Source organism: Heterocephalus glaber, unplaced genomic scaffold (assembly GCF_053883595.1).
Source record: "Heterocephalus glaber isolate CG9 unplaced genomic scaffold, H.glaber_assembly_v1.0 deba00001608, whole genome shotgun sequence".
In the NCBI taxonomy this organism is placed as follows: domain Eukaryota; kingdom Metazoa; phylum Chordata; class Mammalia; order Rodentia; family Bathyergidae; genus Heterocephalus; species Heterocephalus glaber.
The window spans coordinates 13,603,564-13,631,078 of NW_028258379.1; the positions used below are offsets into that span (position 1 = coordinate 13,603,564).

Below are 27,515 nucleotides of genomic sequence, written 5' to 3' on the forward strand. Positions count from 1 at the left end.
TCATCAGAAAACCAGGCACGGTGGCACACACTGTAATCCCAGGTACTCAGGAAGCTGAGGCAGGAGGATAGTTCAAGGCCAGCCTGGGCAACATATTGAGATTCCCCTCCAAAAAAAAAAGAAGTTGCCCATCAGACAACGTTAAATTTTCATTCAACCATCAAGCATATTTTGAGGAATATATTAAGAGCTGGTAGGGGCCAGAGATTTAGCTCAGTGGTTCTGTTGCCTGCCTCACAAGCACAACGACCTGAGTTTGATCCCCGGTACACACACACACACAAAAAAAAACAGCTAGGAGTGTAGCTTAGTGGTAAAGCACTAGCTTAGGATGAATGCAAATCTAGGTTCAATCCTTGTACCTAAAAATGAAAGGAGTGAGGGTGAAAGAACACATTAAGAGGAAAATAATCTATTAACCTTTTTTTGTTGTTCTTACTTCATTCTTTTTTTTTGTACCAGGATCAAACTCAGGACCTTGTGCTTGCCAGGCAAGCCCAGTGCCACTGAGCTACATCCCCGGCCCTGTTCATTCTTGATTTTCTGTTTCCTTTCAGCTTATTTGCCTCCTGTCTGAATGACTTCTCTAAGTAGTTCTTTTTTTTTTTGGATACCGGGGATTGAACTCGGGTCCTTGCGCTTACGCAGCAGGTGGCAAAACCACTGAGCTAAATCCCCGGCCCTCTAAGTCATTCTTTTAGAAAAGCAAGTTTGCTGGCTTTAGTTTCTCTTGGGCTGCCTTCCTCCTAGAATGATTTTACTTCACCTTTACTACTGAAAGATATTGTTACAGACATAGAATGTCTGTGTCATCTTAACATTTGTGTTTATTAAGTCTTTTTTCATGCAAATTGAGATTTTCTAGTTGTTTGTATGCCAACTATTTTGGTTGTATTTTTTAAAATAATTAAAAGACATTTAAAATATTATGATGTATATTATGAGCTCTGCTTTTATTTAAACCCCATGGAGAATGCTGATATTTTTGTTTTGTTGGCCAGTTGATCTGATTGGTTTAGGTCCCAGGTTCCAGCCAGCCTACTATAGGCTGTGGTTACTGTGTTAGATCCAAAGCTTTTGCAGTGCTTCTCAGATAGTGCTCAAGTGTGTGCCACTGTTCACCATTCTCTGTCTATAACTTGGTTGTCAGAGTCTGAATGCCCTTTTTTTTGACAAGGGTCAAATCCACACATGCTCACCTTGGAGGGGGACCACAAGTTCATGAACAGCTTAGAAAGGTTGCTCTTATGAGTTTCTCCTTTTCTGTGACTTCCCTGCTACTTTCTTGCTTCTCTGAGCTTCATTCTTCCATTCCTTCAGTCAGAAAGCTGGGCTGTGTTTTCCTAGTGTCACTGCCAGAAGTTGGGAGATCAGAGAGGAGAAACAAACCAAGGGCTGTTTGTCCATTCTCTGAGGACTACAGATCCTCCAGTCAGAAAGGAAGGTTCTCTTCCCTCTGAATTGTGGGCTTCTGTGTCCCAATTGCGACTGCCCAGCATTGTATGAGAGCTGGGCATGAGAGAGAAGAAAAAAGAAAGGATTTCACAGCTCTCTGCGTGTTAGGAGACCCATTTCTGCTCCTTAGGCCACCAGACTTCTGCAGCCCCACTATCTTACTAATGCCCACCTGGGTGGTGTTGAGTTCAGGTGGATGAAGGTGGATCTGAATGGAGGAAAAAATGGTAAATTCATTGCTAATTTGGTGGTGCTTCCTATTCCCCAGGCCACATGGCTCTCCACTCTTCATACTCTTTAGCTAGCTGCAGCATGCTTTCTGTCCAGGTTTTGTAGTTGCATTTGGTGGGAGAGACAGGGTGGAATATGCTTACTCTACATATCTAGAACCTGTCTTAATGTGTTTTGGGTCAATTCTATGCATCCTTTAGTTATGCTGAATTTCATACAGTTTAAAGTGTTCATAGCCACATTCCCCACTTGTCCATTTGTATTTTGTTTTTTTAATGTTCCTGTCTTAGCAAGCATAGGCAGTTCTATAGAAAGAAATTGTTTACCTTGACTCCTAGTGTAAAGTAAAGGAGCTTTTGAGTCAGAAATTCAGAAGCTTGCCAGAGCCTGTTCGGAAATTAACCCCAAGGACTTCTCATATCTGTGGTTGATTGTGCAGTGCCTGCAAAAAGCACAAGAAGCTAGAAAAAACCAAACGATCCTTACAGAAGTAGCAACAGAAAAGATAGTTCATTATTGGACATCATTTTCTATGGATGGAACTATAACTTATTCAGATCATGTGATTTCTGCCTGCAGAGTTGAGTTTCGAGGAGATACTCCCTGTTGTGTACTGAAGCAGGGTTCTTGTCTTTCCCAGCCATTACTTAATACAAGGAAGTTTACGAGCAATTTTTGCAAGATGAAAAGGATCTGCCCACTACTGGATGTTCTAGGAAAGGGGGTGCTATTTAATAATCATCAGTAGAGGCTTTGAATTCAGGTAATAATTCAGGAAATTATAACATAAATGATCAATCTAATTAGAAAAACTGTTTGCAATCATTATAGGCAAAGGCTAATATTTTTACAATATAAAGAGCACTTACATAATAGTAAGTCTAGAAAACCTAGAGAAGTTGCAAAGGAAATAGAGTATAAATGACTGATAGATAGATAAACTGGATAAATGTGTATTTTTTCACTAGTTAAAAAAAGCATGCATATTAAAACATCAAATTAACATATTTGCCCTATTGCCTTGGTAGAAATCAATCCAGCATTATTTTGTAAAGTAAGCTAATAATCTGTTGATTATATTAAAATGTTTTCTTTTCTAGGTCATCCATGCCTGGCTTATTATTTCATCTCTGTTGTTGCTGTTCTTTTTTTCGTTCATTTACTTGGGGTAAGTGCTGAAAGTTTTAGTGTCTTTTTGAACTGTGTTTGGGCTCCATAACTGTTCTGAAAGCTATGTCCCTTATTGATGAGATTATTGACAGAAATATTCTCAACTGGGCATGGTAGTGCACTCTCATAATCCCAGCACTTGGGAAGCTGAGGCAGAAGGATTACCATGAGGCCAGCCTGGGCTACATAGTGAGTTTAAGGCCAGGCTGAATTACAGAGCAAGACTCTGTCTCAAAAAAGAGAAATATGTGAATATGTTTTAAAAGGGTGGGTTTTTTTGTTTTTTGTGGGGGTTTTTTGGTACTGGGGATTGAACTTGGAACCTTGTGCTTGTGAGGCAGGTGACGGCACCAGATTTTATTTTTAATAGGATTTATTTTTAATACTGGATTGGATTTATTTTTAATCTGGACCAGAAGACTCTATAGTTTATTTGGAAAAATAAATGAGAATATCTTGGTTTCTGGAAATTAAAATAATGTAAAGGTCCTAGGCCTAGCTGATAAATTATAGAACTGCAGTATTAACACAGTGATGCCTGAGCTGGGCATGGTAGAACACTGTTGTAAGGCCAGCACTCTGGGCACTCAGGCAGGAATATCACAAGTTTGAGCCCAGACTGGACAATTTAGTGAAACTCTGTCTCAAAATAAAAAGGGCTGGGGATGTAGCTCAGTATGAAGTCCCGGAGTTCAAGCCTCAGTACCACAAAAAATAAAAAATAAAAATAGTAATACTTGCACTGTGAATAGATGATCAGTGGAAAAGATTCAGAAGTCTAGAAAAAAATGCTTAGATTTATAATGGAATTTAGTTTATGTTAAAGGTGACAGTATTAGTAGGCTTTTGATGGATTATTTACTAATTGGTGTGAGGATAATTGAGTAGTCCACTGGAAAGAAAATTTTAGATTCCTTCTTTATCTCTATACCAGGATGAATTCCAAATACCAGGATGAAAAATCTAAAGCATACCAGGAACAAAATCAAAGAATGAATGACAAACTGCTAACTATATTTTCTACTATTATACAAAAGCTAATTTATATATAAAGAACCTCTACATGGCAGTAAGACCAATAGCCTAACAAAAAATAGACAAAGGATATGAAAAAACACAAAAAGATAACAAAGAGAAACACACAAATTACTCTTAAATATGTGAAAACTTTGCACATCTTCCTCATAAGATAAATGCCAGTTAAAGCTACACATTAAGTTAACAAAAATCAAATAGCTTGCTAATATCCTAACAAGCAAAAATACAGAGAAATAAAGTCTCACCTATTGATATACTTTTATTAAGAGCAATTTGGGGGCCGGGAGTTTAGCTCAGTGGTTCTGGCACCTGCCTTGCAAATGCAAGGTCCCAAGTTCAATCCCCGGTACAAAAAAAAAAAAAAAAAGCAGTTTTGTAGCCAGATATAGTAGCACAGGCCTGTAATCCCAGCACCCCATGGGGGGCTGAGACAGGAGGATTATAAATTTGAGCCTAGCCTGGGTAATTTAACAAGACTCTACTTCAAAATAAAAACTAAAAAAGGAATGGGGAAGTAGCTCACTGTAAAGGCCCTGGGTTCAAAACCCAGTACCCCCCAAAATCCGTTGTTTGGCACAGCCATTAAAAATTTTAAGTGAACTCAGTAATTTATAGAAATAGTCGTGGCAACATTGTTTCAATTAGGGAAAGAACAAAATCAATCTAAACTGATAGATAACTAAACTATGTTATATCCATGAAGTGCAGTGTGGAAAGTTCTCCCTAAGTATTGTTAAAAGAAAAAATGTATTACAGAACAGTAAATATAATATGCTCTCATTTAGTGTCTAATAAAAAAGTATGTATATATTTTCCTAGACTCTCTGAAAAGATACATGGAAAATTAGTAATATAGTAGTGCTTTCTTCTAGAGAGGAAACTGGGAGAGAATAGGAAAGGAAACTTACTTTTCATAGCGTCTTTTGTGAATTTTATCTCATTCATGGTTCATGTATTACATTGTAAAGATTGATGTTAATTTGTTTAGTTTGAGTACTAGTATATCAGAAATGCTTAGCACACATAGCAGCATTATTCAGAAATTTCAGCATTTGTTTTGCAGTTTCAAAGTGAGGGGAAGAATCATCTTCCTGGATGGCCCCTTTAACCCAAAGTCTGCACTTTAAAAAGTTTGCATGTACTTTCTCTTCAGTTACCCAGGACATCTTCCACAGTTGCAATCTCTTTCTTTTTAAATGGTGGATATTTTCCCTAAAATACAAATACTATTTTTCTTCATTATACAAATGTTAAGCATTCATTGTTTAAAAAAAAAAAAAAAGTAGGTGCTGGTAATGGAGCTCAGTGATAGAGCACTTGCCTAGTATGCATGAAGCCCTGGATTCCATACCCAGATTGTGAAGAAAAGAAAAAAAAGTAAGCGGGAGTATAGTTCAGTGGTAGAGGGTGAGCTTAGCATATGCAAGAGTTCAGTCCCTAGCACCGGAAAAAAATACAATTGCCTAGCATATACAAGGTCCTGGGCTTGCTCCCCAGGACACCCCCTCATAAAATACATAAACACATATTAATAGAAATAAAAGACATAAGACTAAATGAAAGTCCCATCATCTTTCAGGAATTAGTATGTCAATCTCTTGCTCTTCCTTTTATATTCTACTTCTCATCAGTGTCATCTTTTTTTTTCAACAGTATGAAATGCTGTGTACTGTGTGTGTATATATGTCTTAAAAATACACATTTTCTAATGAATACACTAAATTTCATTGTATGAAAATAACATCATTTATGTTCTAGCTATAAAATTTATAGGCACATGTTTAATTCCAATTGCTTGGGAGGCTGAGGAGGGAGGACCACAGGTTCAAGGGCACCCTGGGCAACTTAGTGAGCTTCTGTCTCAAGAAGGACTGGGAGAGGGGGCCAGGGATTTAGCTTAGTGGTGCTGCACCTGACTCACAAGTGCAAGGTCCTGAGTTCGATCTCTGGTACCACGCACACAAAAAAAGGACTGAGTAGCTTGGGAGTAGAGTAGAGCATGAAGTCCTGGGTTCAATCCCCAGTAACTGCAAAAACAAACAAAAATAAGCTCCACTTGAGGAAAAAGTGAATTTAAAGAAAAATGTTAATATAGAACATGGTAAAAATATGAAGGTGGCATTTGAATATCTTGTATTTGGGAATGTAGTTCTGAACAATGTCTTGGTAAGAATTATTGCATATAAATCTTTTTAAATCTGTTTAATTTTTTTTCAGGGAAGTGTTTAAAACCTATAATGTTGCCATGGACTACATTACAGTTGCACTCCTGATCTGGAATTTTGGTGTGGTGGGAATGATTTCCATTCACTGGAAAGGTCCCCTTCGACTGCAGCAGGCATATCTCATTATGATCAGTGCCCTCATGGCCCTTGTATTCATCAAGTACCTCCCCGAGTGGACTGCATGGCTCATCTTGGCTGTGATTTCAGTATATGGTAAAATCCAAGGCTGACACTTGTTCATCACAGAAATGCTTCATTGATATTTTTATTCCTCTTGGCTTGGAAAAAAATCTTAACAGTTATATCCCATAGCTCTTCAGTAGAAGGAGTATCTTTTTTTTCCCCCCAGTACTGGAGATTGAACCCAGGACTTTGCCCATGCTAGACAAGTGCTCTACCATGGCCACACCTCCATACCACCAGCTCCTGAGGCTGAGTTCTTTATGATGTCTTACTACTGTTCCCATTTTAACTCAGCAGTGGGTTAGTTGGAGGAGCCATGGACTTCCAGTCAGAAGATTTAGACTGAAAACCTCATCTCTTAGCATGCATGAGGCCCTACATCTGAGCCCCAGTACCAAGGGGAAAACATTTTGTCACCAACAGTTTTCATGATCTTAGGAACGTGGCTCCAGTTCTTTGAGCTTCAGTTTCCTCATTTGTGAATTAGGAACATTGCTTCAGGCTTACGAGTTCAGTGATTTGAGTCTGGGCCTGGTGGCATGTCCCTGTAATCCCAGTGTTCTGGAAGACTGAGGCAGGAAGATCATGACCCCAGTGACTTACTGAGATCCTGTCTCAGAATTTTAAAAAATTTAAGGAGGAAGGAAGGAAAGAAAGGGACTGGGGATCCATAGCTCAGTGCAAAGGCCTTTGGTTCAATCCCCATTACCAAGAAGAAGAAAAAAAGAGTTCAGCGAATTGAATATATGTTAGAAACACCCTGGTGGAGTTTTTTTTTTTTTAAACATGTGTGTCTGATTTATTTCACTTAAGAGTGTGGTCTCAAGGTCCATCCATTAGCTATAAATATCTGAAGCCCAACATTCTTTATGGCAGAGTAGTACTCCACTGTATAAAAAAACACATCTTTATCCACTGATCTGTTAATGGGCATTTGGGGTGTTTCCAAGATTTAGCTATTACAAACTATGCTGCTATTCATGGGTATGCATATATCAGTCTGGTATGATGCATTCAGTTCTTTCAGGAAGATGCCAAGAAGAGGTATAGTTGGGTCAAGTGGAACCTGTAGTTTTAGTTTTTTGAGAAATCTCCACACTGATTTCCACAGTGGTTGCACTGTTTCTACCCTCCCACCAACAGTGGAGAAGGGTTCCTTTTTCCCCACAGACCCGCCAGCATTTGTTATTGGTTAATTTGTTTTAAATTAAATTCTTTTATTGGTACATTGTAGGTATACAACAGAATTACATTTCTCATTGAGAATTGTACCTTTACATAATGCATCTTGGTTCTTATTTTTTCCCCATTCCTAGCCCTCCCTTCATGCCCTCCACCCTTCCCTATTTACAAAGACTTTATTTCCATTTTTTTCCATTTCTCATCATTTTTCCTTTCCCTTCTTTCCTTTCCCCTCCCCCTCCTACTACCCCTACCCCTTTGGACCTTTTCTTCCTATTTTGCATTATTGATTATTCATTCTAATCATTGGTACATTTTAGGTATACAATATAATGACATTCATCATTGGAAATTTGCACCTTTACATAGTCTCTCTTTGTTCTTGTTTTTCACCCTTGCCTAGCCCTCCCTTCAACCCCTCCATTCCTCCCTATTTACAAAGATTTTGTTCCTATTTTTCCATTTTCTCATATTAATCCCATTCCCTTCTATCCTTTCCCGTAGCCCTCCTACTTCCTTCCCCTTTGCCCCTTTTCTTCCTATTTCACGTTACCTATTATACATTTAGTCCATATTTACACTTTTAGTTTCTCACACCAGAGAAACTATTTGGTATTTATACATGTGTGTCCTATTTATTTCACTTAAGAATATTGCCTCAATGTGCATCCACTTAGCTATAAATGTCTCTAATTTCTCATTTTTTATGGCTGAGTAGTACTCCATTTTATTAAAAAAACCATATTTTCTCTCCAGTTGATGGGCATTTGGGCTGTTTCCAAGTTTTAGCTATTACAAACTGTTCCTGCGCTCCTCTTTAGATTTATTAATCATGTTTTGCACTAGGGGCACAATTTCTCCTGTTATCTGAGAAATTATTTCTGATTTCATTTTTTCTAGATCCCCTTTTGTTGCCAGTTCAGTGGGTCCAGGTGCTTGAGTATCAGAGTGTTCCATCTCATTTCCCTTTGGGGTTGCTGTAGGTGATCTGGGAGTCTGGTTTTGAGACTTATTTACGTGTTTTCTCATTTTGACTTGGGGGCGGGCTGTTGGTGCCTGCACGGATTACCCCCTCTGAGCTGGGAGAGGTGGGACGGGGGCTGGGAGCCAGCGGTAGGGATGGTGTCCCGGAAGCCCCTACCTCTGGGCCAGGAGCAGTGGGACAGAAGGTGGCCCAAAAGCCCTTTCTTCTGGGCTGGGAGCAGTGGGAGGGATGGTGGCCGGGAAGCCCCTTCTTCTGGACCAGGAGCAGTGGGACGGCGTTTCAGAAGCCCCTACCTCTGGGCCGGGAGCAGCGGGACTCAGTACTGTGGTCTGGTGGTCCGGTGTTCTCTGCGTCTTTGTAGTGTGGAACCAGGTGGCTGTACAGAGGAACCGGGGTGGGGGGGTGGGGGGGTGTCCAGTGGATTGTTGCCGGAGCGCGGGCAGATTCGGGTCTTCTGCGTGACTCGGGACCTCGGTAGGGCGTCATTGGTTAATTTGTTGATAGCAGCCATTCTTTCTGAAGTGAGATAGGATCTCAGCATTGTTTTAATTTCCATTTCATGAATGACCACTGTTGTTGAACATTTTTTCATATATTTACCATTTCTAATTCTTCATTTAAGAAGTGTCTTTTCATTTCAGATGCCCATTTTTGGATTTGGTCTTTAAATTTGGGTTGTGTGATTTTTTTGAGTTCTTTATCTAGTCTAGATAAATCCTTTATCTGAATAGCTGGTAAAATTTTTTTCCCACTCTGGGTTGTCTCTTCACTCGGTTGGTGGTTTCTCTTGCTGTGCAAAAGCGTTTTAGTAAGATGAGGTCCCAGTTGTTGATTCTTTGTAGTATTTCCTGTGCAGTCTGGGTTTTGTTCATGAAGTCTTTGCCTACTCCTATGTCCTCAGGTGTTCTGCCTGTTCTCTCTTCCAGCAGATTTAGTGTTTCTGTTTTAACCTTTAGATCTTTGATCCATTTTGAATTTAAGTTAGTGCATGGTGAAAGATATGGTCCTAGTTTTGATCTTCAGCATGCAGAAAGCCAGTTTTGCCAGCACCATTTATTAAAGAGCCTGTTTTTCTTCCAGTGAAGGTGTTTGGGTCCTTTGTCAAAGATAAGGTGGCTAAGTATGTCTGGAGTTGTTTCTGCATCCTCTAGTCCGTTCCATTGATCCTCAGGTCTGTTCTTTTGCCAGTACCATGCTGTCTTATCACTGTAGCTTTGTAGTTTAATTTAAAATCAGGGATTGTGATAACCCCCTGCTTTGCCTTTGTTGCCCAGAATTGCCTTTGCTATTCTAGGTTTCTTCTGGTTCCAAATGAATTTTAGGGTTGTTGTTTCTAGTTCTGTGAAATACGCTGTTGGGATTTTGATTGGGATTGCACTGAATCTGTATAACAATTTTGGAAGTTTGGCCATTTTCACTGTATTGGTTCTTCCTATCCAAGAACAAGGGATATCTTTCCATTTCCTGATATCCTCTTCAATCTCCTTCTTCAGAGTACTGTAGTTTTCAATGTAGAGAGAGGTCTTTTACTTCCTTCATTAGGTTGATTCCTATATATTTTAGTTTTTTGGATGCTATTGTGAAAGGGATTTTTTTTTTTTTTGGTAGCGGGGATTGAACTCGGAACCTTGCACTTTCGAGGCAGGCTACAGAACCACTGAGCTAAATCCCTGGCCCAAGGGATTTGTTTTTCTTAATTGCTCTCTTTGTGAGTCTGTTATTTGTGAACAGGAGGACTATTGACTTTTGAGTGTTGACTTTGTATACTGATGGAGTTCTTGACATACATAAAATGCTCAATTCATTTTTAAATCAAAATTAGATCACCTGGGGGCCGGGGATTTAGCTCAGTGGATTTGCCGCCTGCTGCACAAGCTCAAGGATCCGAGTTTGATCCTCAGTACCAAAAAAAAAAAAAAAGAAAGAAAGAAAGAAAAAAAAAATTACATCACCTACTTTTCATAAAGCAGATTGGGTGGAATTGCCCCTTTAAAATTAAAGTTACTTGGATAATGTGGGACTCAGATTCTTTAACTACCCATGTGACGTGGGTACTGAAAAATCAGAGTGGACCCTACCAGTGAGTAACTGAGGCACGTAGAGCTAAGTACTTTACCCTTTTACCCAAAGGAAAGCAAAGAGAGCCATCTTCAGAGGCCAGACAGTGGTCTCTGTATTCTAGAGATTATGTTGTTTTATCACTGATCAAATAGGTATTAAAATGTCTGATGACCTGCTATAGAAAACCTTTTCATCTCCAAAGAAAAAATCCAGAAATAGAGTTCAACTACTTCTGTTCTGTATTTGAGCAACTATCCTGAAGTACAGAAGTCATGTACTCTATGCTTGCCTTTCATACTGAGTTCATAATGGTTTATAAAGTCCATGATCTGTGATGAGGAGTGCCAGATCTGGAGACAGACTGCCTGGGTTTAAAACAGACTCTTCCACTAGTCTCACTCTGGTTTTGGGAGCATAGACAAATTACTCAACCCCTAAATTTCAGTAATTGGTGATAGTTACAACAGTATCTAACGGTAAATGTTAGCTTTTTAAAAAATCTGTAACGCTGTGAAATAAGCAAGACAGTTATTAGCCATGTTTTACTGCTAAGAAATTTGAAATATATAGATGTAAATTATTTGCCCAGGCTTTTATATGGTTTGATGTAGAATCTGAAGCCCAAGTTCAGTGTTCTTTCCACTGTATTACACTACCATCAGCCCTTTGCTTCTTCTACACATGATACAAATGATTATCTCTTCAGAGCTTTGAGTTCCTTTTAGGGTCTTGTATCCAGTATTTAGAGTAGTGATTCTTCCTTTTTACAGTGTTTGAAGATGTTTTATTATAAATGTTCTGAAACTTTCAAAACAAAATTAATTTTCACTCACTTTAGTTGCTCTAAAAATACAAGTTTTTCACTTTGAAGTTCTGTAAAAGAAAGTGTGCCATGAAACCAAAATAGTTACAGCTTGTGGAACCTTCAAGCAAGCCGAAGATCTCATCATTTCAGAACAAGACAAATTTTCCTTTGTCATTCAGACAAATCGAAGTGAAAATGGTGAGAGTAGAGGTGTCTAGGTGTGCATGCGTGTGTGTGTGTGTGTGTACTATAGTCTTCTTTATTTTATAATACAGAGAGACATAACCACTTGAAAACATGAAGGTTTTTTTTTTTACATAAATGCACCTATACAGTAAAGCCAACAAAAACTATCAAATCTTCCTTTACAGATTTAGCTACACATGTCCTATCTTTTAAAATTTTTCTATAATTTGAATCTTCATGACAGAAAATGTAAGAAAAATTGCAATTGATAGAAGGATATGGTGATAGAATTGGGAATAATTTAGACAGTTTGCTTCTTCTCTTTGTTGCTGTTTTTATAAAATAAGCCAGTTTTCAGCACATATACTCTGTGACCTAAATATTTATGGAGTGGTTGTATTTGACTGGAAACTAAAGAAACACTAAACTTTATCATGCAGAGAATTATTGATGTTTTTTCTGTTTAAAATTGGGATTGAATCCAGAGCCTTATATATGGTAGGCAACTACTGTACCACTGAGCTCCACCCCCCAGCCTCATCCTATTTTTAAAAATGAGACGGGATGGATATCTTCTCTCTGCTCTTCCTATTTAAAAATATTTTAAAATACTTTGAATAAAGCTTCTGTTTAGAGCTTAGTTTAGAAATGACTCCCTGTTTTTGCTCATCACAGATTGACGTGTTCTAGAATAGTTCAGCCTTGTTATCTCTACTCCTTCCTTCAAACTGAGGAGACTCATTCTCTGTTCCCATCGCCAGAATCCAGTGATAATATACTGTAGACTAAGCAAATAGCAGTCAAAGCCAGTTTACAATTTTTATATATCTTTTATCAAACTTTATTTTGTTTAGGTTGCCCCATCCCTGTTTACCTACCAGTTGTTTCATATTCATTCAATACCTTTTTATATAAAAATAGAAAACATTAAACGTTTTCCCTTAATTAATTCTTTCCTAACACATGGATTTATACATTTACCCAGTATATTTTATCAGATGTCTTTTTTTATTTTTCTCTTTCTAGATTTAGTGGCTGTTTTGTGCCCAAAAGGTCCACTTCGAATGCTAGTTGAAACAGCTCAGGAGAGAAATGAAACTCTCTTTCCGGCTCTCATTTACTCCTGTAAGTATTTCAAAATGATGGTAAGTTAGTAATCAGCTTAGAATTTGTGGAACTCAAACACATATAATTTATGGTCATTATCATGGCACTTTCTCTCATCTTAAATATATACTATCAATGCAGATCTTTCGTTTCCTTGCTAACTGTTATTACATGCCCTTGGTTCAAGAGTTTTCAATATGAGTGCAAATGGGAAATACCGAGAGATCAAGAGCCATTATTTCTGTTAAAATTTATTAGTCAAAAAGTATTGGGAGCTGGGAATGTAGCTCAGCAATGCAGCGTCTACCTGGCAAGCGCAAGTCCCTGAGTTCAAGTCCTGGTACCAAAAAAAAAGAATTATTGAGCAAGTCAGGTTTAGTAGCACATGCTATAATTTCAGCACTCTGGGAGGCTGAGGCAGGAGGGTTGTGAATTCAAGCCCAGCCTGGGCAACTTAGTGAGACCCTGTCTCAATAAAAATCAAAGGGCTAGGGATGTAGTTCAGTGCAAAGGCCCTAGATTTAATCCCCAGTGCTGCAAAAAATAATGAATGAATGGGTAATACTATAGATTAATCTTGCCATAACTTACTGCAAGAATTGTACTATTCTTCAGAATGTGTTGCCCCTGTTTTTGGTCTCAGAGTCATACTCTTCCTAATCATTCACTAAATACTGATTAGAGATAGTACTAAGAGATGAATTTGGAAAAACAGATTAAGGCAAGATCAAGGATATCTTTGAGTGATTGGTTCAGATATCTATTTCCTATTCAGTGGTCACTGAGGAGTCATAGAAGGTTCTTGAAGAAGAGTAATGTGATCAGAGCTGTCTCAGTATGCCAGCAGTTGTGTAAGGCAAATTGCAGGAGTGGATACTGGATGCATATTAAACATCACTAAGAGGATATTCCCTTGATGTAGATGGAAAATACTGAACCTCTGAACTATGTTACTGGCAATGGGCATCAGGGGAAGGACTTGCTGAGAGGTGTCATAGAGAGAATCAGTACTGTTAACACCTAAAGAGAGAAATTTTAAACCTGAAAGAAAGGTAGTGAAGAAGAAACTTTTCTTGTTTAGAGATCTATTTAGTTTTGTGTACAGCTGTGGCCATCTGATTTAATTGTTGAGATGTGTGGGCTGTCCAGATAGAAATTTCCAGCAGGAGAGAATGAGATGTGGTAATGTACACTGTAATCCCAGCTACTTGGGAGGCTAAGGTAAGAGGATGACAAAATTTGAGGCCAGCCTGGTCAACTTAGTGAGACCCTGTCTCAGAATGTAAAAAGGGCCAGGGGTGTAGCTCAGCAGTAGAGCACTTGCCTAGCATGTGCAAGATCCTGGGTTCAATCCCCAGTACCTCCAAAAAAAGAGGGAGGGGAACCCTTAATCCCCTGAAAGAAAAAAGCAAGTTCCAGCAGGGTTCAGAAATGAAGTACCAGTGCTTGGGGAAAAGCTGATAACAGAGAAGCAAAATCAAAGAATCAGCACAACGGTGGTAGTTAAGCTCTGTGACTGAGTGCATAATTCAAATACAAGTAAAAGTGCCAAGTGTAGAGCTTGGCCAACTGCTGCATGTAGAAAGTGAGAAAACGTAGAATACTAAAGAGAACAGAAGAAAATACCAGAAAACCAGAAAAGGTAGTGATTTTCAATTAGCCAGCCATTCATGACTATTTCATACAGTCATTTCATCACTTTTTTCATGTAAGTACATGAAATGGCTGTATAGTATTCTCTTATAGTTATTCAGTAATGAGTGGCCTTTGTAATTGGCCTTTAGATCATATCCATTTCATTTCTATCACAAACATTGCTTACAGATAAGATTAATTTGTGAATATTTTTGCAAGGCACATTCTTAGAGTGGAGGACGTGTACCTTTTAAGTCTTGATAAATATTGCCAAATTGCCCCTTCTTTTCATAATATGAAGGCACCACTTTTCCTTACCCTTTCATTCATACTAGCTTGTATGCATGTGTGTGCACACATGTGTACGAGATCCAGTAGGCAAAGAAACATCTTATCTTTGTATGCATTTTTGGTTTATTAATTGCTTTTATTGATAATTTAAACAGTTTTATGTATTTCTTAGATACATAGTTGATTTTTGCATATCTCACTTCACTTGGTATAATGTTCTTTTCCATGTTTAAGTTAATTTTTAATTATATAAGCAGTACATTAATACACTATCCTTAAAAAAAGGTAAAAGTTAAAGATAATAAATTTCACTATAACTGTCATCCACAGTCTTTTGTTTGTTTGGGGGGTTTTTTGTTTGTTTTTTTTTTTGGTAGCGGGGATCGAACTTGGGTCCTTGCACTTGCACAGTGTTTTTTCTTTTTTAATTTTTGAGACAGAGTCTCACTATGTAGTTCAGACTGGCCTTGAACTCACTGTGTAGTCAAGGCTGGCCTCAAACTTGTGACAATCATCATGCCTTAGCTTCCCGAGTGCTGGGATTACAGGGATGCACCACCACACCCAGCTGCAATTTTAAAACTTTATCATGTGGTTATCCTCCTTATCAGTTTGGTGCATGTTCTTATAGTTTCTATTTTTCAGTCTTCACTTTAGTTTTTGGTTTGGGGGGCTTTTTTGGTTTGTTTCTGCCTATTTTCTTCTGGATTATTGAAAAAGCAGAGTTTCAAGGAAAGTCTCTCAAATCCATAAAGAAGTCAAAGGTAATAAAGACTAAATCCAATAGGCATCATTAATGACATTCAGGAGAGCAATTTCAGTACTGTGATAAGACCAGATATAATATTCCAAAGAGAGGACTGTGTGTGTGTGTCTGGATTTTGCTGGTGCTAGCAGTGGATGTGACAGTGTAGATTGGGAATGGTGGGTGGTGCAGAAGAGGTGTAGTGAGTACCACCCACTATTTCCAAGCTTCCTGTCCCATGGGCAGAGCAGCTGGTAACTTGAGAGCAGGTTTGAGGAAAGGTAATTTCCAGGGGAGGGAAGATTTAGTCATTTTCTAAGGCTGACCAGCAGTCAGTGAAAAGGGGCTTTGAAGAGACCCTAGGAATTCATGGTGCAAGGTTCTAGACAGGGCAGGTAGATGTTACCCTTAGAGTTCAGGAAGAGGAGCTGTGTCTGGACAGATGAAAACCTGGTCTGAAGGAAAAGGGAGACTGAAAAGCAAAAGAGAGACAGAGTGAGGAGGTAAAGCTGGGACCACACATTAGGTGACCCTGAACTTTCTTTTTTTTTTTTGGTACTGGGGATCGAACTCAGGACCTTGTGCTTGCAAGGCAGGCGGTGGAACCACTGAGCTAAATCCCTGGCCCTTGATCTTTCTGATAAATTCAATTTTAGGTCATTTGTAGGGGAAGATGGGGGTCATCCCTGTAACTGGTAGTTTTAGAACAGCCATTGTCTGGAATGCAGGATCTTTTACTGTTTTTGCAACATAAACTGATTATCATGTACTCACTGTGTTTATTGGCAGAAAAGAGCCATGAAGTTTTGGGCATCAGCATTTTCCTCTTAATGAACACCTGAGTGTGAACTTCTTACATGTTACTCCTGGAAATTATAGCCTACATATTTTATGTTGGTGTATACAAAATGTTTCATGAAATGTTAATAGTAAATGCTAGAAATTTATACCAAGGAAAGTACTTGTGAAAGTATAGAAAGATGTTCTCTGTAGCAGTGCTTATATGAGGGAAAAACCAGAAGCAACCTAAGTGTCCATCAAAAGGGGGCACTTTTAAATAATCATGGTACATTCATACAATGGATAACTGTGAAGCCATTAAAAAGCATAGAGTAGGGCTGAGGATGTAGCTCAGTGACAGAGCATGTTTTCAGCATGTGTGAGGCCCTGAGCTCAATCCCCAGCACCACACACACACACACAGAAGGATATCTCTATATATGTCCAGTTATTTTTTTTAAATGCCCAAGACTATATATTAAGTACAAAAAAACAAATTTAAAGCAGTACATGCAATAACCTATAGGAGAAAATAGGAAACAGTATTTATGAATATCTCTATATTTAAAATACTCTGATCCATTAAAGAAACTGAAAATTTATTAATAGTGCTTACCTCTGGGAAGCAGGATTTAGAGATTAAGCTGTTAAAATTCTCTTTATACTTCATCTACTTGCGTATTTTTAATTATTTATAATTTTTCAGTTAAGGATGCGAGAATAAATGTTTAGTACATATGTAAATTCTTTGTATTATTTTTACAACTTTTCTTTGGACCTGAAATTATTTCAGAGTAACAAATTTTTAAAAAGCCTTTAGACACATGGAAAGTGTAATAGTGATTCTCTTAAGCAAATAGAACAATGTCATGTTTTGCTTACCAGATAGTTCACTTCTGTTCTCGCAGCAAGCCCTTGTTAAACATCTTATTGTGTCCAAGGGATATAAAACAAAGATCAATAAATAAATCCTAGTTCTAAGCAAAAAAGAGGGGGAGATTGGGGAGTTTTTTTTAAAGGTCACTCGTTGTAACCCAGGTAGCTGGGTCATTGCCTCAGCTGCTGTGACCTTCTGGTGGTGGCTTTACTTCTTGTTTCCTTTACCAGCCTGGACCCTTAAGCTGGGTGAGGATGTGTTCTGCTGGTGGTTGGAAGTACAAGAGGTCAGCAAAGCCTGAGGTCTAGACTCAGTGTTAGCAAGCTGTCATCTCTGGTATGCAGTTGACTCTGGTTGAAGCTGACCCCATAGTTGAATAAGGAGGAGGGAAAAATCCATTCAACTCCATGGCAAGTGTGGGCGCCATAAGGGACAAGGATTTAGAACACACTTTCAACATATCTGTCATATATAACATCAAGTCTGTATAAGTATCACAGAACACTTGACATTCACAAATATCTGAATGAGAAATCAACATGTATGGGGAAATAGTGCAGTCCTTTACCTCTCTGTAGATCAGATAGATTCAAGATAAATCTATTCTCATGAAATACTAAATCTGTGGTGAGGATTTTATAAATTATTGAGTCTGAGAGGTTTTTTTAAACCTAGAATTTAAATCTTAAACATTGAACCTAACTATTAAATTTGATTTGGTTCATGACCAATTCAGTTTGCAAATTCAGAAACGTGGAAAGAATTAAGTTCATGAACTGAGGCACCACTTACATACTGCTTCATTGCTAGGATGGCTATAGAAATTATATGCAGTAGTTGTCCTTCTATTTCTCTTTTGGATTTAAGTAGTGTATTTCCTGCCTGGCTTATATTGACTTCTAATTAGATGGGTTATAGTATAATAAAACTTGTTTGACCTCAGAAAGTATAAGACTGGTGAATGAGTAAGTGTGGCTGTAATGGAATTTTTAGCTTCTTTGGTTGTGTAGTTCTTTCATAAATTCTTCAAGAAACCTTAATTTCTTCAAAAGCATGGATGAAATTATAGAGGAATAGTATGAAAAGCAAGAGAGCTATTCAGGAGGCTGAGGGAGGATAGTCACAAGTTTGAGCCCAGCTTGGACAATTTAGCAAGACCCTGTCTCAAAAATGTAAAGGAGTGGGCTCAGTGGTAAAGCCTCCCTGGGTTCCAGCTCCAGTACTAGGGGAAGCAAAACAGCCAGAAGCTTTATTTCTGTGTCAAGGGTTAATGCACATTTAGTTTTGTTAGATGTTGTCAAATTCCCCTCCCACAGAGGCGATATAAAAGAGAGAAGCATCATTTTAAAGTATTCGTGCTCTCTTCATTGTATATGGAATATATATATATACATATATATATTTGTAAAAAGAACATAGAAGAGGCCAATTAACTCTCCTCTTCATGTTTATTGCTTTTTTGGGAGGGTAGGTACTGGGAATTGAACTCAGGATCTTGTGCTTGCCAGCAGGTACAGCACCACTGAGCTACATCCCCAGCCCATGTTTATTGCATTTAACCTTTCTTTACTTCATGTATGAACAGTTTAGCATTATTAAAGATTCCAAAAATTAGACATAACACGAAGGAAATTTATTCCATGCTTCTATAGAATAATAACCATCATCTGAGGCTTTTGTGAGTCTCGGTTTGTCCTGGAATCTAATTCCAGTACCACTTCCCATTGATAGGCTTCCACTGCTTTAGGACATCCCCTAAGAGGCCATTTCGGCGTCCCTCACTGGCCTGAATAGGTTTGCTTTTCAGTGACAACAAATGATGTTTCATGGTAACCGCTACAGTGTGAATGTGATAGCAGACATTCTGTTTCAGAGGTTTTTTTTAATCTCTTAAAACCAAAGAGAATCTTCTGTGGGTTTTACTGTACACTGACTTCTGATTAAGGCTTCTGAGGCAGCATTACAAAGATTGGTATTTCCACAGAGAGATAATGGCTTACTATCTATCTGTTCTAGTTTCTAGTTTCTAATGCTGTGTTTCTAGTGCTAATGTGAATTTTTGTCTTTCCCAACAGCAACAATGGTATGGTTGGTGAATATGGCTGAAGGAGACCCAGAAGCCCAAAGAAGGGTGTCCAAGAACTCCAAGTATAACACACAAAGTAGGTGACATTTGCTTGGGAATATCCTGGTTCTGCAGGGTCATTGTCATCTCACAGGTGAAGAGTGAGTTGTAGAGCAGTGCTTTTTAACCTCTTTCTTTTGGTCATAGACTGCCTTGAGAATCTCCTGAAATAGCTATGGCAACCCCCAGTAAATACACAGATAAATATATAAGAAGTTTGGAGACCCCAAGCCCAATAATCCAGTCAAGGCATCCTCGGTTAAAAATAAAACACCATTAAATACATAATGCCGGTATGGAAAGGATCACGTTGTGGCTATGATTTTTTTTTTTTTAAACTAAGCTCTTTCTCCAAACATGTAAAGTTAAGAGCCTGTTGTCCAACGTGACTGGAGTAATAAATATACTTGATTTGAGATGTGATAATAGTTATACTGAAAAGGTCAAATATTCCGGGTGGATGTGACTTTCTGGAAGAGGATAATAATGATGACCAAGGGTAAGAGCTTGCAAGGCCTAACATGGATGCTACAAAAGGAAGATACAAAGGAGAACACAAATTAGAAGCTGTTCTTAGAATTGAGATATAACAACACAATGTAAGTAGTACAGAAGAAAAGAAAGTTTTTTAAAAAAGAAAACAAAGCGCCAACCTTATAAGAAACCTGAAAAGCGAAGCAAAGCTAAGACTAGAGACTGCACACTAGGAGGCTGAGGAAGGAGGATCACAAGTTCAAGTCCAGCCTGGGCAACAGCAATTTAGTAAGACCCTATCTCAAAATAAAAAATAAAAGAGGTGATGAGGATGGAGCTCAGTGTGAGGGCCCTGGTTCAGTCCCCAGTAACCCTCCCCCCAAAAAAAACACTAGTGAGAAAAGAAAATCTGCATGAGTTGTGTCAGCAAAGGGAGAGTTTGGAGCCAAGAAAACTGCTATATTAGCATTTGGGTAACTGGAGGGAGCACTTTCTAGGGATTCCTAATTTGAACCCAATGATATCAGGCTTTATTCTGCACTGTGTAAGGCAGCAGAACAAGGTGGCATTAGACCAGTAGGAAACCTAGTAGAAAACCTGGAAATAATTGGAAACAGTTGCTACAAGCCTGGTTATTGTGCTTCACCAAAGAAAATTAAAATGTTATCTGTGATTACACATGTAGGTATTTATATGGATTTGGTACATTGAGGGGGTTTTTGTTTTTTTTGTTTTTTGTTTTTTTGGTACCAGGGATCAAACTTGGGACCTTGCACTTGCAAGACAGGCAGTGGAACCACTGAGCTAAATCCCCGGCCTGGTCTCTTGGTTTTTTGACAAATGCTGATTGAACACCTGTGTGCCCAGTACCATTCTAGGCTCTGGAGATAATAGCGCTAAACAAGACATTTCTTCCTGTTTTGAGCTTATCATCTTTTTGACTGACAGGCATTTGAATAATACCATAAATATTTTATACAGCTGTGATACATACTATAAAGAAAAAGTATAAGTTACTGTGAATGTTTGTAGTAGGAATTTTATTTATCCTGGACTGTTGAAGTTACAGCAGGTGACGGCTCACGGCAGAGTGGAAGAAGACCTTTGCATGAGAGGGACCTGTGGGCAAGGGCTTTGCAGAGAGGAGGAGCTGGATGACTGCGGAGCTCCTCCCTGAGAGAGCTCAGCATTGAGGGAGGACTTGCCTCCCTGGAGAGTAGGTGGCACCCCCACCCCTCACTCAGTGCCAGTAGTGGCTCTAAGTCATCGCAGTTGCCAAAGTCTCCTCCACTTTAGTTCCTTCTGCACACCCTCAGCAAAGGAGGTACAATCTCTGGTTGAAAACTACCACTCTGTTGGAGGAACTGGAAGTTAGAGATTAGAATAGAAGGGCTTTGGGCTCTGAGAGGGTCTGTGCAAGGAAAAAATAATAGATCTGAGAGGTTATTTGTTGTTTGAACTCTGTCAGAGAGTTCAGGACAACCCACCCATAGGTAATGCATAGAAAATAGTCAAGGGGAGAAATGAGGCACTTTTCCAGACAAGGTTGTTCCAAAAAAGCAAATGTAATTATACATTGGAGCCATAGCAAAGTAGTTTGGTTGTGAATACTTTTTGCAGAGTTCAACAAAATGGGAAGACAGGAAGAGTAAAATTTATATATATGGCCGAGGGTGTGAATAAGTACCTAAAATTAAGACATCAAGACCTGGCACCATGAGCATGCTATTCATAATTTGAAGATAAATGCCAAAATAAACTGCTAAGAGTTGAAGGTAAGGAGGATGGGATTGAAGAAGGATTAGACAATTAGACACTGGTGTTTTTATTCATAAATCTTATATGATTTTGTAAACTCTGAACCAGCAAAGATTCAGGTTTTATAGAGACCCCTTTAAGAAAAAATATGAAAATGAGCAATACAAAATTGCTTCGAGCCCTCGCAGAGGAAGTCTATGCACTTGAGAGCCCTAAAGTGCACAAGCAGTCTTTATTCATGATAAAGCTCCTTCCACAGTAATGCATGTTACTTTTACAGAAAATAAAAGGGAGGGCTGGGGGAATAGCTCAATAGTAGAGTTCTTGCCTAGTACTGGATGTGCGAAGTCCTGGGTTTCATCCCCAGCACTGCAGAAGAGAGGGGGGAGAAAGTATTACGAATTTCACTTACACACTTAAATATCTTTAATGTATGGCAGTTTTTTACAGTCATGCTCACCATCTTCAGTCAGACTGATAGCATTAAAACAGAATGACTGGTCATAAAGAAATTCACCATTCCCCACGAATCCTCTTTTATATTTAGTCACTGAAGCCAATGATTTGTGCCAGCAGGCAGGAGCTTTCAGCTGCAGAGAATGGAAACAACTCAGGTGCCTTAGAGATGAAATATATTCTCTTTTCTTGAAGAAGTCTTAATGCATCAGCATTTGTGGGGTTGGTTAATTTGGGGGCTCATTAACATTAACAAGAGCCTAGTTCTTTCCTTCATCCTACTCTACCATCTGTAGCACATCGGCATGGTCCCCAGCCAGCTACTCCTCGTAGTCACAACTACTGCAGTTCTAGGAATCATATCCAGATCCCAGGACATAAAGGGGGAAAAAAGGACTGTTTATTTCTTCCTCAAAAAGAAGATAAGAGAAAAATTCCCCAAAATTGCCTATAGGCTTTGCTCAGCACTCATTACCTTGTAACTGTCACAATCCCTCAGCCATCGGACTTTGATTGGGAAGAGGAATGAATGGTGGGATCGCTGTGCTTGGCTTGGCTTGGCTTGGCTTGTACAAAGGAAGGAAACTCAAGCAAACCAGGAAACAAGGGGGAAAGGGCCCCTGAATGGGCAGCCAGTCAGCACCTCACAGCTTATCCTGTGGGTTAAAACCTACTTACTTCGCCTCCTGCTGCGCCAACGCAAGGACCCAAGTTCGATCCCCAGTACCAAAAAAAAAAAAACCTAGTTACCATAATAGGTTGTTACCTTTTCCATGTATCTTTCTTAAAGACGTTAAGAAATACTTCAAAATATTAGAGCTATAATTTCTGCTTTCTCTTTCTTGAAGGCACAGAAAGGGAGGCACAGGACACTGGTAGAGAGAATGACGATGGTGGCTTCAGTGAGGAATGGGAGGCACAGAGGGACAGTCACCTGGGGCCTCATCGCTCAACACCTGAGTCCAGGGCTGCTGTCCAGGAACTGTCCAGCAACACTCTCACCAGTGAAGACCCAGAGGAAAGTATGTGCAAGGAAAACCCAACTTCTGGGCCGGGTACACATTCTTCACCTTCTTAGGATCAGCACATACATCACCACCTCTCACTGAAGGAGTGTTAACCAGACATGGTCACAGGGAAGTCTCCTAGACTCTAGAATTTGGTTTCTAAAAGGCACGTTTTCAAAACAACCTCTAAAAAATTAACTTTTAATCCAGCCACAAAAGACTTAATTTTGTATGAGTCTATTTATATGAAACATCTAGAAAAGGCAATTTAGAGCTAGAAAGCAGATGAGAGGTCACTTCCAGCCAGGGGCTCAGGGGTTGTTAACTGTGAATGGGTGTAAGGTATCTACTGGATTGGTGGAAACATGGACCATGATAGTGGTTATATAACTCTACATTTCCCACAATCATCCAATCACACACTTACACAGTGGTGAATTTTATGAAACAAAGGGTACCTCAGGCAAGCTGTTTAGGGGTCCTTGTGAGGAGGCTTTCCTAGAACAAATTTTAGGTATGAAGTAGGCATTCAGTGGATGACAGTTAGGATATGTTGTTGGAATAGAACAGCAACATCTATTGAGATTCCAGAGTCAGTCGCATAGAATCTGAAACTCCTTTTGTGACAAACCAAAACAAGAAAGAAAACCTAGTAAAGCTAAGCATGGTTGCACATGGCTATAATTCCAGTACTCTGGGGGACTGAGTCAGGAGGATCACAAATTTAAGGCAGGACTGAGCTACATAATGTTTGATACCAGCCTAGAACATTGAAGACCCTATTTCAGAAAACAAAAGTAACCTAGCTAGAGCTAGATTATTTACCATTTATTGACTTTGCACTCAGTGCTGAGTCCTTTTTCTGTTTTTGTTGTTTGAAACAGGATCTCTCTGTTGTTCAAGTGGTCTCCAACTCGTGGTCTCAAATGATCCTCCTGCCTCAGCTTCCTAAGTAGCTGAGACAGTGGGCACACACCCTCACACTCAGCTCAGAATCATATTTTTGAATTATAAAATCAGAGCAAAGAATAACTTTTTTTACATTAAGAAAACCTTTCCTTTTTCAGGGGGAGTAAAACTTGGATTGGGAGATTTCATTTTCTACAGTGTTCTGGTTGGTAAAGCCTCAGCAACTGCCAGTGGAGACTGGAACACAACCATAGCCTGTTTTGTGGCCATATTAATTGTAAGTATATACTAATAAAACTGTGTCAGGACATATGATGTGAAAACTGAGTTCTGTGTCCCTTTAAGGCAATTAGTTTTAACCCCAGGTGAGCCAAGTGTGCCAACCACCTGAGAAACTTTTTGTAAACCTGTATAATTGGGCCTGAGCTGAGTTGGTCTCCACTTGGACCTCTTGTGAAAATTACATGGGGCTGTTAAAACTGAGCTCTGCCCTGAGATGTCTTCATTTGTTTTAATTGTGTAATTTTCATTAGTTCTCCAGGAAACTCTTGAGTCCTTTGGGTCAGGAAGCATGGCCTGGAGCCCAGCACAGTAATGGCTGGAAGTTTGCTGTGCTAGAGCTCAGTTGTGAAGGGGCAAAGGGGCCACAGACCCCCTGTAGGTTTTAGCAAAAGCGTGAACCCTGACACTTTTCCAGCTGTGGTTTCAGTAAACAGCCCATCCATTATTTCTTCCTGATCCTTGTGCTAGAACTGTGATATTGAGGATGAATAGTGTGATGAATAGTGAGGTTAGAGGAGAGTTTAGGTGAGAACTTACGCATTTATTTTGTGGTTACGTCTGTGATTTATTGTGATAATAACCAGTTAGAATTTTCATGTATTTTATTTGCCTTCTAAGGTTAGTTTTCTGTCTTTGACAGTATTTATTGGCTGTATTGTATCTTTGTTTATTTGTTTTTGGTGCTGGGGATCAAACCTAGGGCCTCATGTACACTAGGCATGTGGCTCTATTGAGCCATACCCCAGCCATGTGTGGTATTTTTTTAAAAATCACTTATTCTCAGTAAATTGAAATGGTGCTCAGCCTGCAGAGTTTATAGCTTGTGTCTCAGTAAATAGAGTGAAAAATGAACCATGCTGTGTACCTGCTGTATGTTCACAAGAAAGCAGTGTATTCTTCATGGGCTCACTTTGTTATCAGTTTTCCTGTGAGCGTCTCTTTGTCCCTACATGGCACAAGGATTGCTCTTTGCCCCTGGGAAACTAACTAAAATAAAATCACAGCCAAACTAAAATCACAGAGGCCCACACAATATCGTAGATAGAAATTTCAGTATTATTTAATTTTTTTCAAATTGTTTTACTTATTTTCAGATTCTGTTTCTTTCCTGGAATTAGGAAATAAAACATCAACAGTGTGCACAGTCAACTCTGTGTAGTGAAGGAAAATTTGTCAAAAATTTAAATTTGCTAGGTACAGTGGTGCACTCCTGTAATCCTAGTACTCTTGGAGGCTGAGGCAGGAGGATTTTAAGTTCAAGCCCAGCCTGGGAAACTCAGTGAATTAGTGAGACCCTGTCTCAAACAAACAAAAAAATTTTGTTTAAAGGGCTTGGGATGTAGCTCAGTGTGAAGGCCCTGGATTCAATCCCCAGTACCACCAAAAAAAAAAGAAAGAAAGAAAAAGAAGCTACAGTTTTGGTGGAGCACACATCTAGCATACATCAAGCCCTAGCTTCATTCCCCAGCACCAAAAAGCAAAAAGCAGCAGCTATGTTTTTGTTGCATGGCTCTTCTTCCAGATTTAATGAAACATCTGCTCTAAAATTTAACCCGAGGAAAGTATTGAGTTAACCAAGACTTGTACTGAGTTGTTTTGCTTGCAATGCTTTCATAATTACACATGAATATGTGCCTTTTCCTGTCTCTCTTCCACAGGGCCTGTGCCTTACACTGTTGCTCCTTGCCATTTTCAAGAAAGCACTACCGGCTCTTCCCATCTCTATCACCTTCGGGCTTGTTTTTTACTTTGCCACAGATTACCTTGTGCAGCCCTTTATGGACCAGTTAGCATTCCATCAATTTTACATCTAGCATACTGGCTATTAGAATCTCATGGATGTTTCTCCTTTGACTATAATACAATCTGGAAGGACACAGTGATTTGCCTGTGTCCTCATCTAACCAAGTCAAAACTCCCGGCTGGACTTTGGCAGCTTCCTTCCAGGTATTCCTGACCACCTGTACTATTAGACATTGGGAGGAGGCATCTACAGAAAATGGTTTTGAGCATACTTCATCATGGTGGACTATGTCCCTCGGTGCAAACCTACAGATTTGAGGGACAAGGACAAGGAAATACGATGGGCCAAGAAGTTGCTGCGTTTCTACCAGCAGTGTGACCCTTGGTTGCAGGAGATTTTACCAACACTGCGAACTCTCAGGACTACCATTACCAAGAGGTTAAATGAAGTAATTGAAACCAAACAGAACTCTTTACCTTAAGTTACATGTTGGAAATCAACCTAATAAATCTGTATTAATTGAATTCTGAACTTTTCAGGAGGTACTGTGAGGAGAGCATGTCCCAGCAGCAAAATGGAAAGGTCGAAGGGGTCTCAAGCTTTCACTTCCAGACTTTTTTGCTGCAAACTTAATTTTTATTTATTTATTTTTTGGTACCGAGGAACGAACTCAGGACCTTGCGCTTGCGAAGCAGGCGGCGGAACCACTGAGCTAAATCCCCGGCCCCAAATTTAATTTTTAAAGAAGACATCCCCTCCCCCACTTTGTGTCACAACAGTTTCCTGTTCTCAAGCACCCTGTTACCATTTCTGGTTGCCATTTCTTCTCACCACCAGTCTGAGCTTATTTGGGGTTGCTTTATCCTGAAAGTCTTAACCTCAGGTTCCAAATTCAGTAATTTCTGGAAATAATGGAACTATTACTCAATAGTTCCTTATTATCCCTAAGTAAATTCTGGATTTTCCACCAAATTCCTAATTTTCAGATATATTTACATGTTTGCTCGCCTCTTCTGCCCCCGTCTTTTCCTTCATCCCCCACAGCAGTTCTCTTCGACAACAAAGGAGGCAGTTCTGGCATGCCAGGATCAGGCCCTGTTAATCCAGAATTTTATTCTTTGGTGCAAAAAAAATGTGTTATGAACCAGTGCTATCACCCTTGCTATCGTAACTCCTTCAGTAGCAAATAAGATATGTGCCCAGAGAGTAGAATTAAAGAAGAGTGAAATGGCTGGTGAAGCACTTTCTGTCCTGGTTTTTCTTTTTGTCTCTGACAGGTCAGAATTTCAGTGAGGGGCAGGGAGAGTACTTCACTGGGAGAGTGCTTGCCTGGTATGCCTTGAGGCCCCTGGGTTCTAGCCCAGTACTCAAAAGAAAAAAAAAAAATCTCAGCTACTTAGGAGGCTTAGCAAAAGGATCCCCAGTTCATGGCCAGTCTGAGCAACTTAGTGAAACCGTGTCACAAAATAAAATATAAAAAGGGCTAGCCATGTAGCTCCTTTGGGTTCAATTCCCAATACTGGGGAAAATTTTTTGGACACTTGTATCAATACAGAACAAGCGTTTGGAGACAGCTATTATTTTACTTGGTGAGCTATGAGAGAACACGGAGTCAGAAGAACTAGCTGCTAAGGTGAGAAAGAAGGGTCCCCCATTCAAGGGGCAGTAAGCTCACGGTTGGGCGATGGAAAGTAACCTTACAGTGGGCACTTTGTAGCCCCCCAGCTACATCGCTGTCATCTCAGTCTACTTGTGTGACATGAACTGGTTGGACAGTGGAGGTGCTGGCTGAAGTCAACTGTGT

General features: G+C 39.4%; 1 protein-coding gene and 1 long non-coding RNA gene across 2 annotated transcripts in view; one reads left to right on the forward strand and one right to left on the reverse strand.

Annotated features, from left to right (window-relative positions):
* Psen1 (presenilin 1) overlaps nt 1-26,950 on the forward strand; it is a 69,083-nt gene extending 42,133 nt beyond the window's left edge. Inside the window, exons 6-12 of the mRNA XM_004837249.4 lie at nt 2,787-2,854; nt 6,112-6,332; nt 12,548-12,646; nt 19,032-19,118; nt 22,618-22,791; nt 23,844-23,962; nt 25,626-26,950. Coding sequence (XP_004837306.1) covers nt 2,787-2,854; nt 6,112-6,332; nt 12,548-12,646; nt 19,032-19,118; nt 22,618-22,791; nt 23,844-23,962; nt 25,626-25,781 — 924 coding nt within the window. The 3' untranslated portion in view covers nt 25,782-26,950. The remainder of the gene's footprint in view (nt 1-2,786; nt 2,855-6,111; nt 6,333-12,547; nt 12,647-19,031; nt 19,119-22,617; nt 22,792-23,843; nt 23,963-25,625) is intronic.
* On the reverse strand, nt 956-8,863 carry LOC147822756 (uncharacterized). Its single transcript, XR_015445036.1, has 3 exons — nt 8,763-8,863; nt 2,013-2,128; nt 956-1,663 (listed from the first exon to the last, which is right to left on the reverse strand). It is a non-coding gene; the product is annotated as an uncharacterized LOC147822756 (long non-coding RNA).
* Nucleotides 26,951-27,515: the final 565 nt, after the last annotated feature.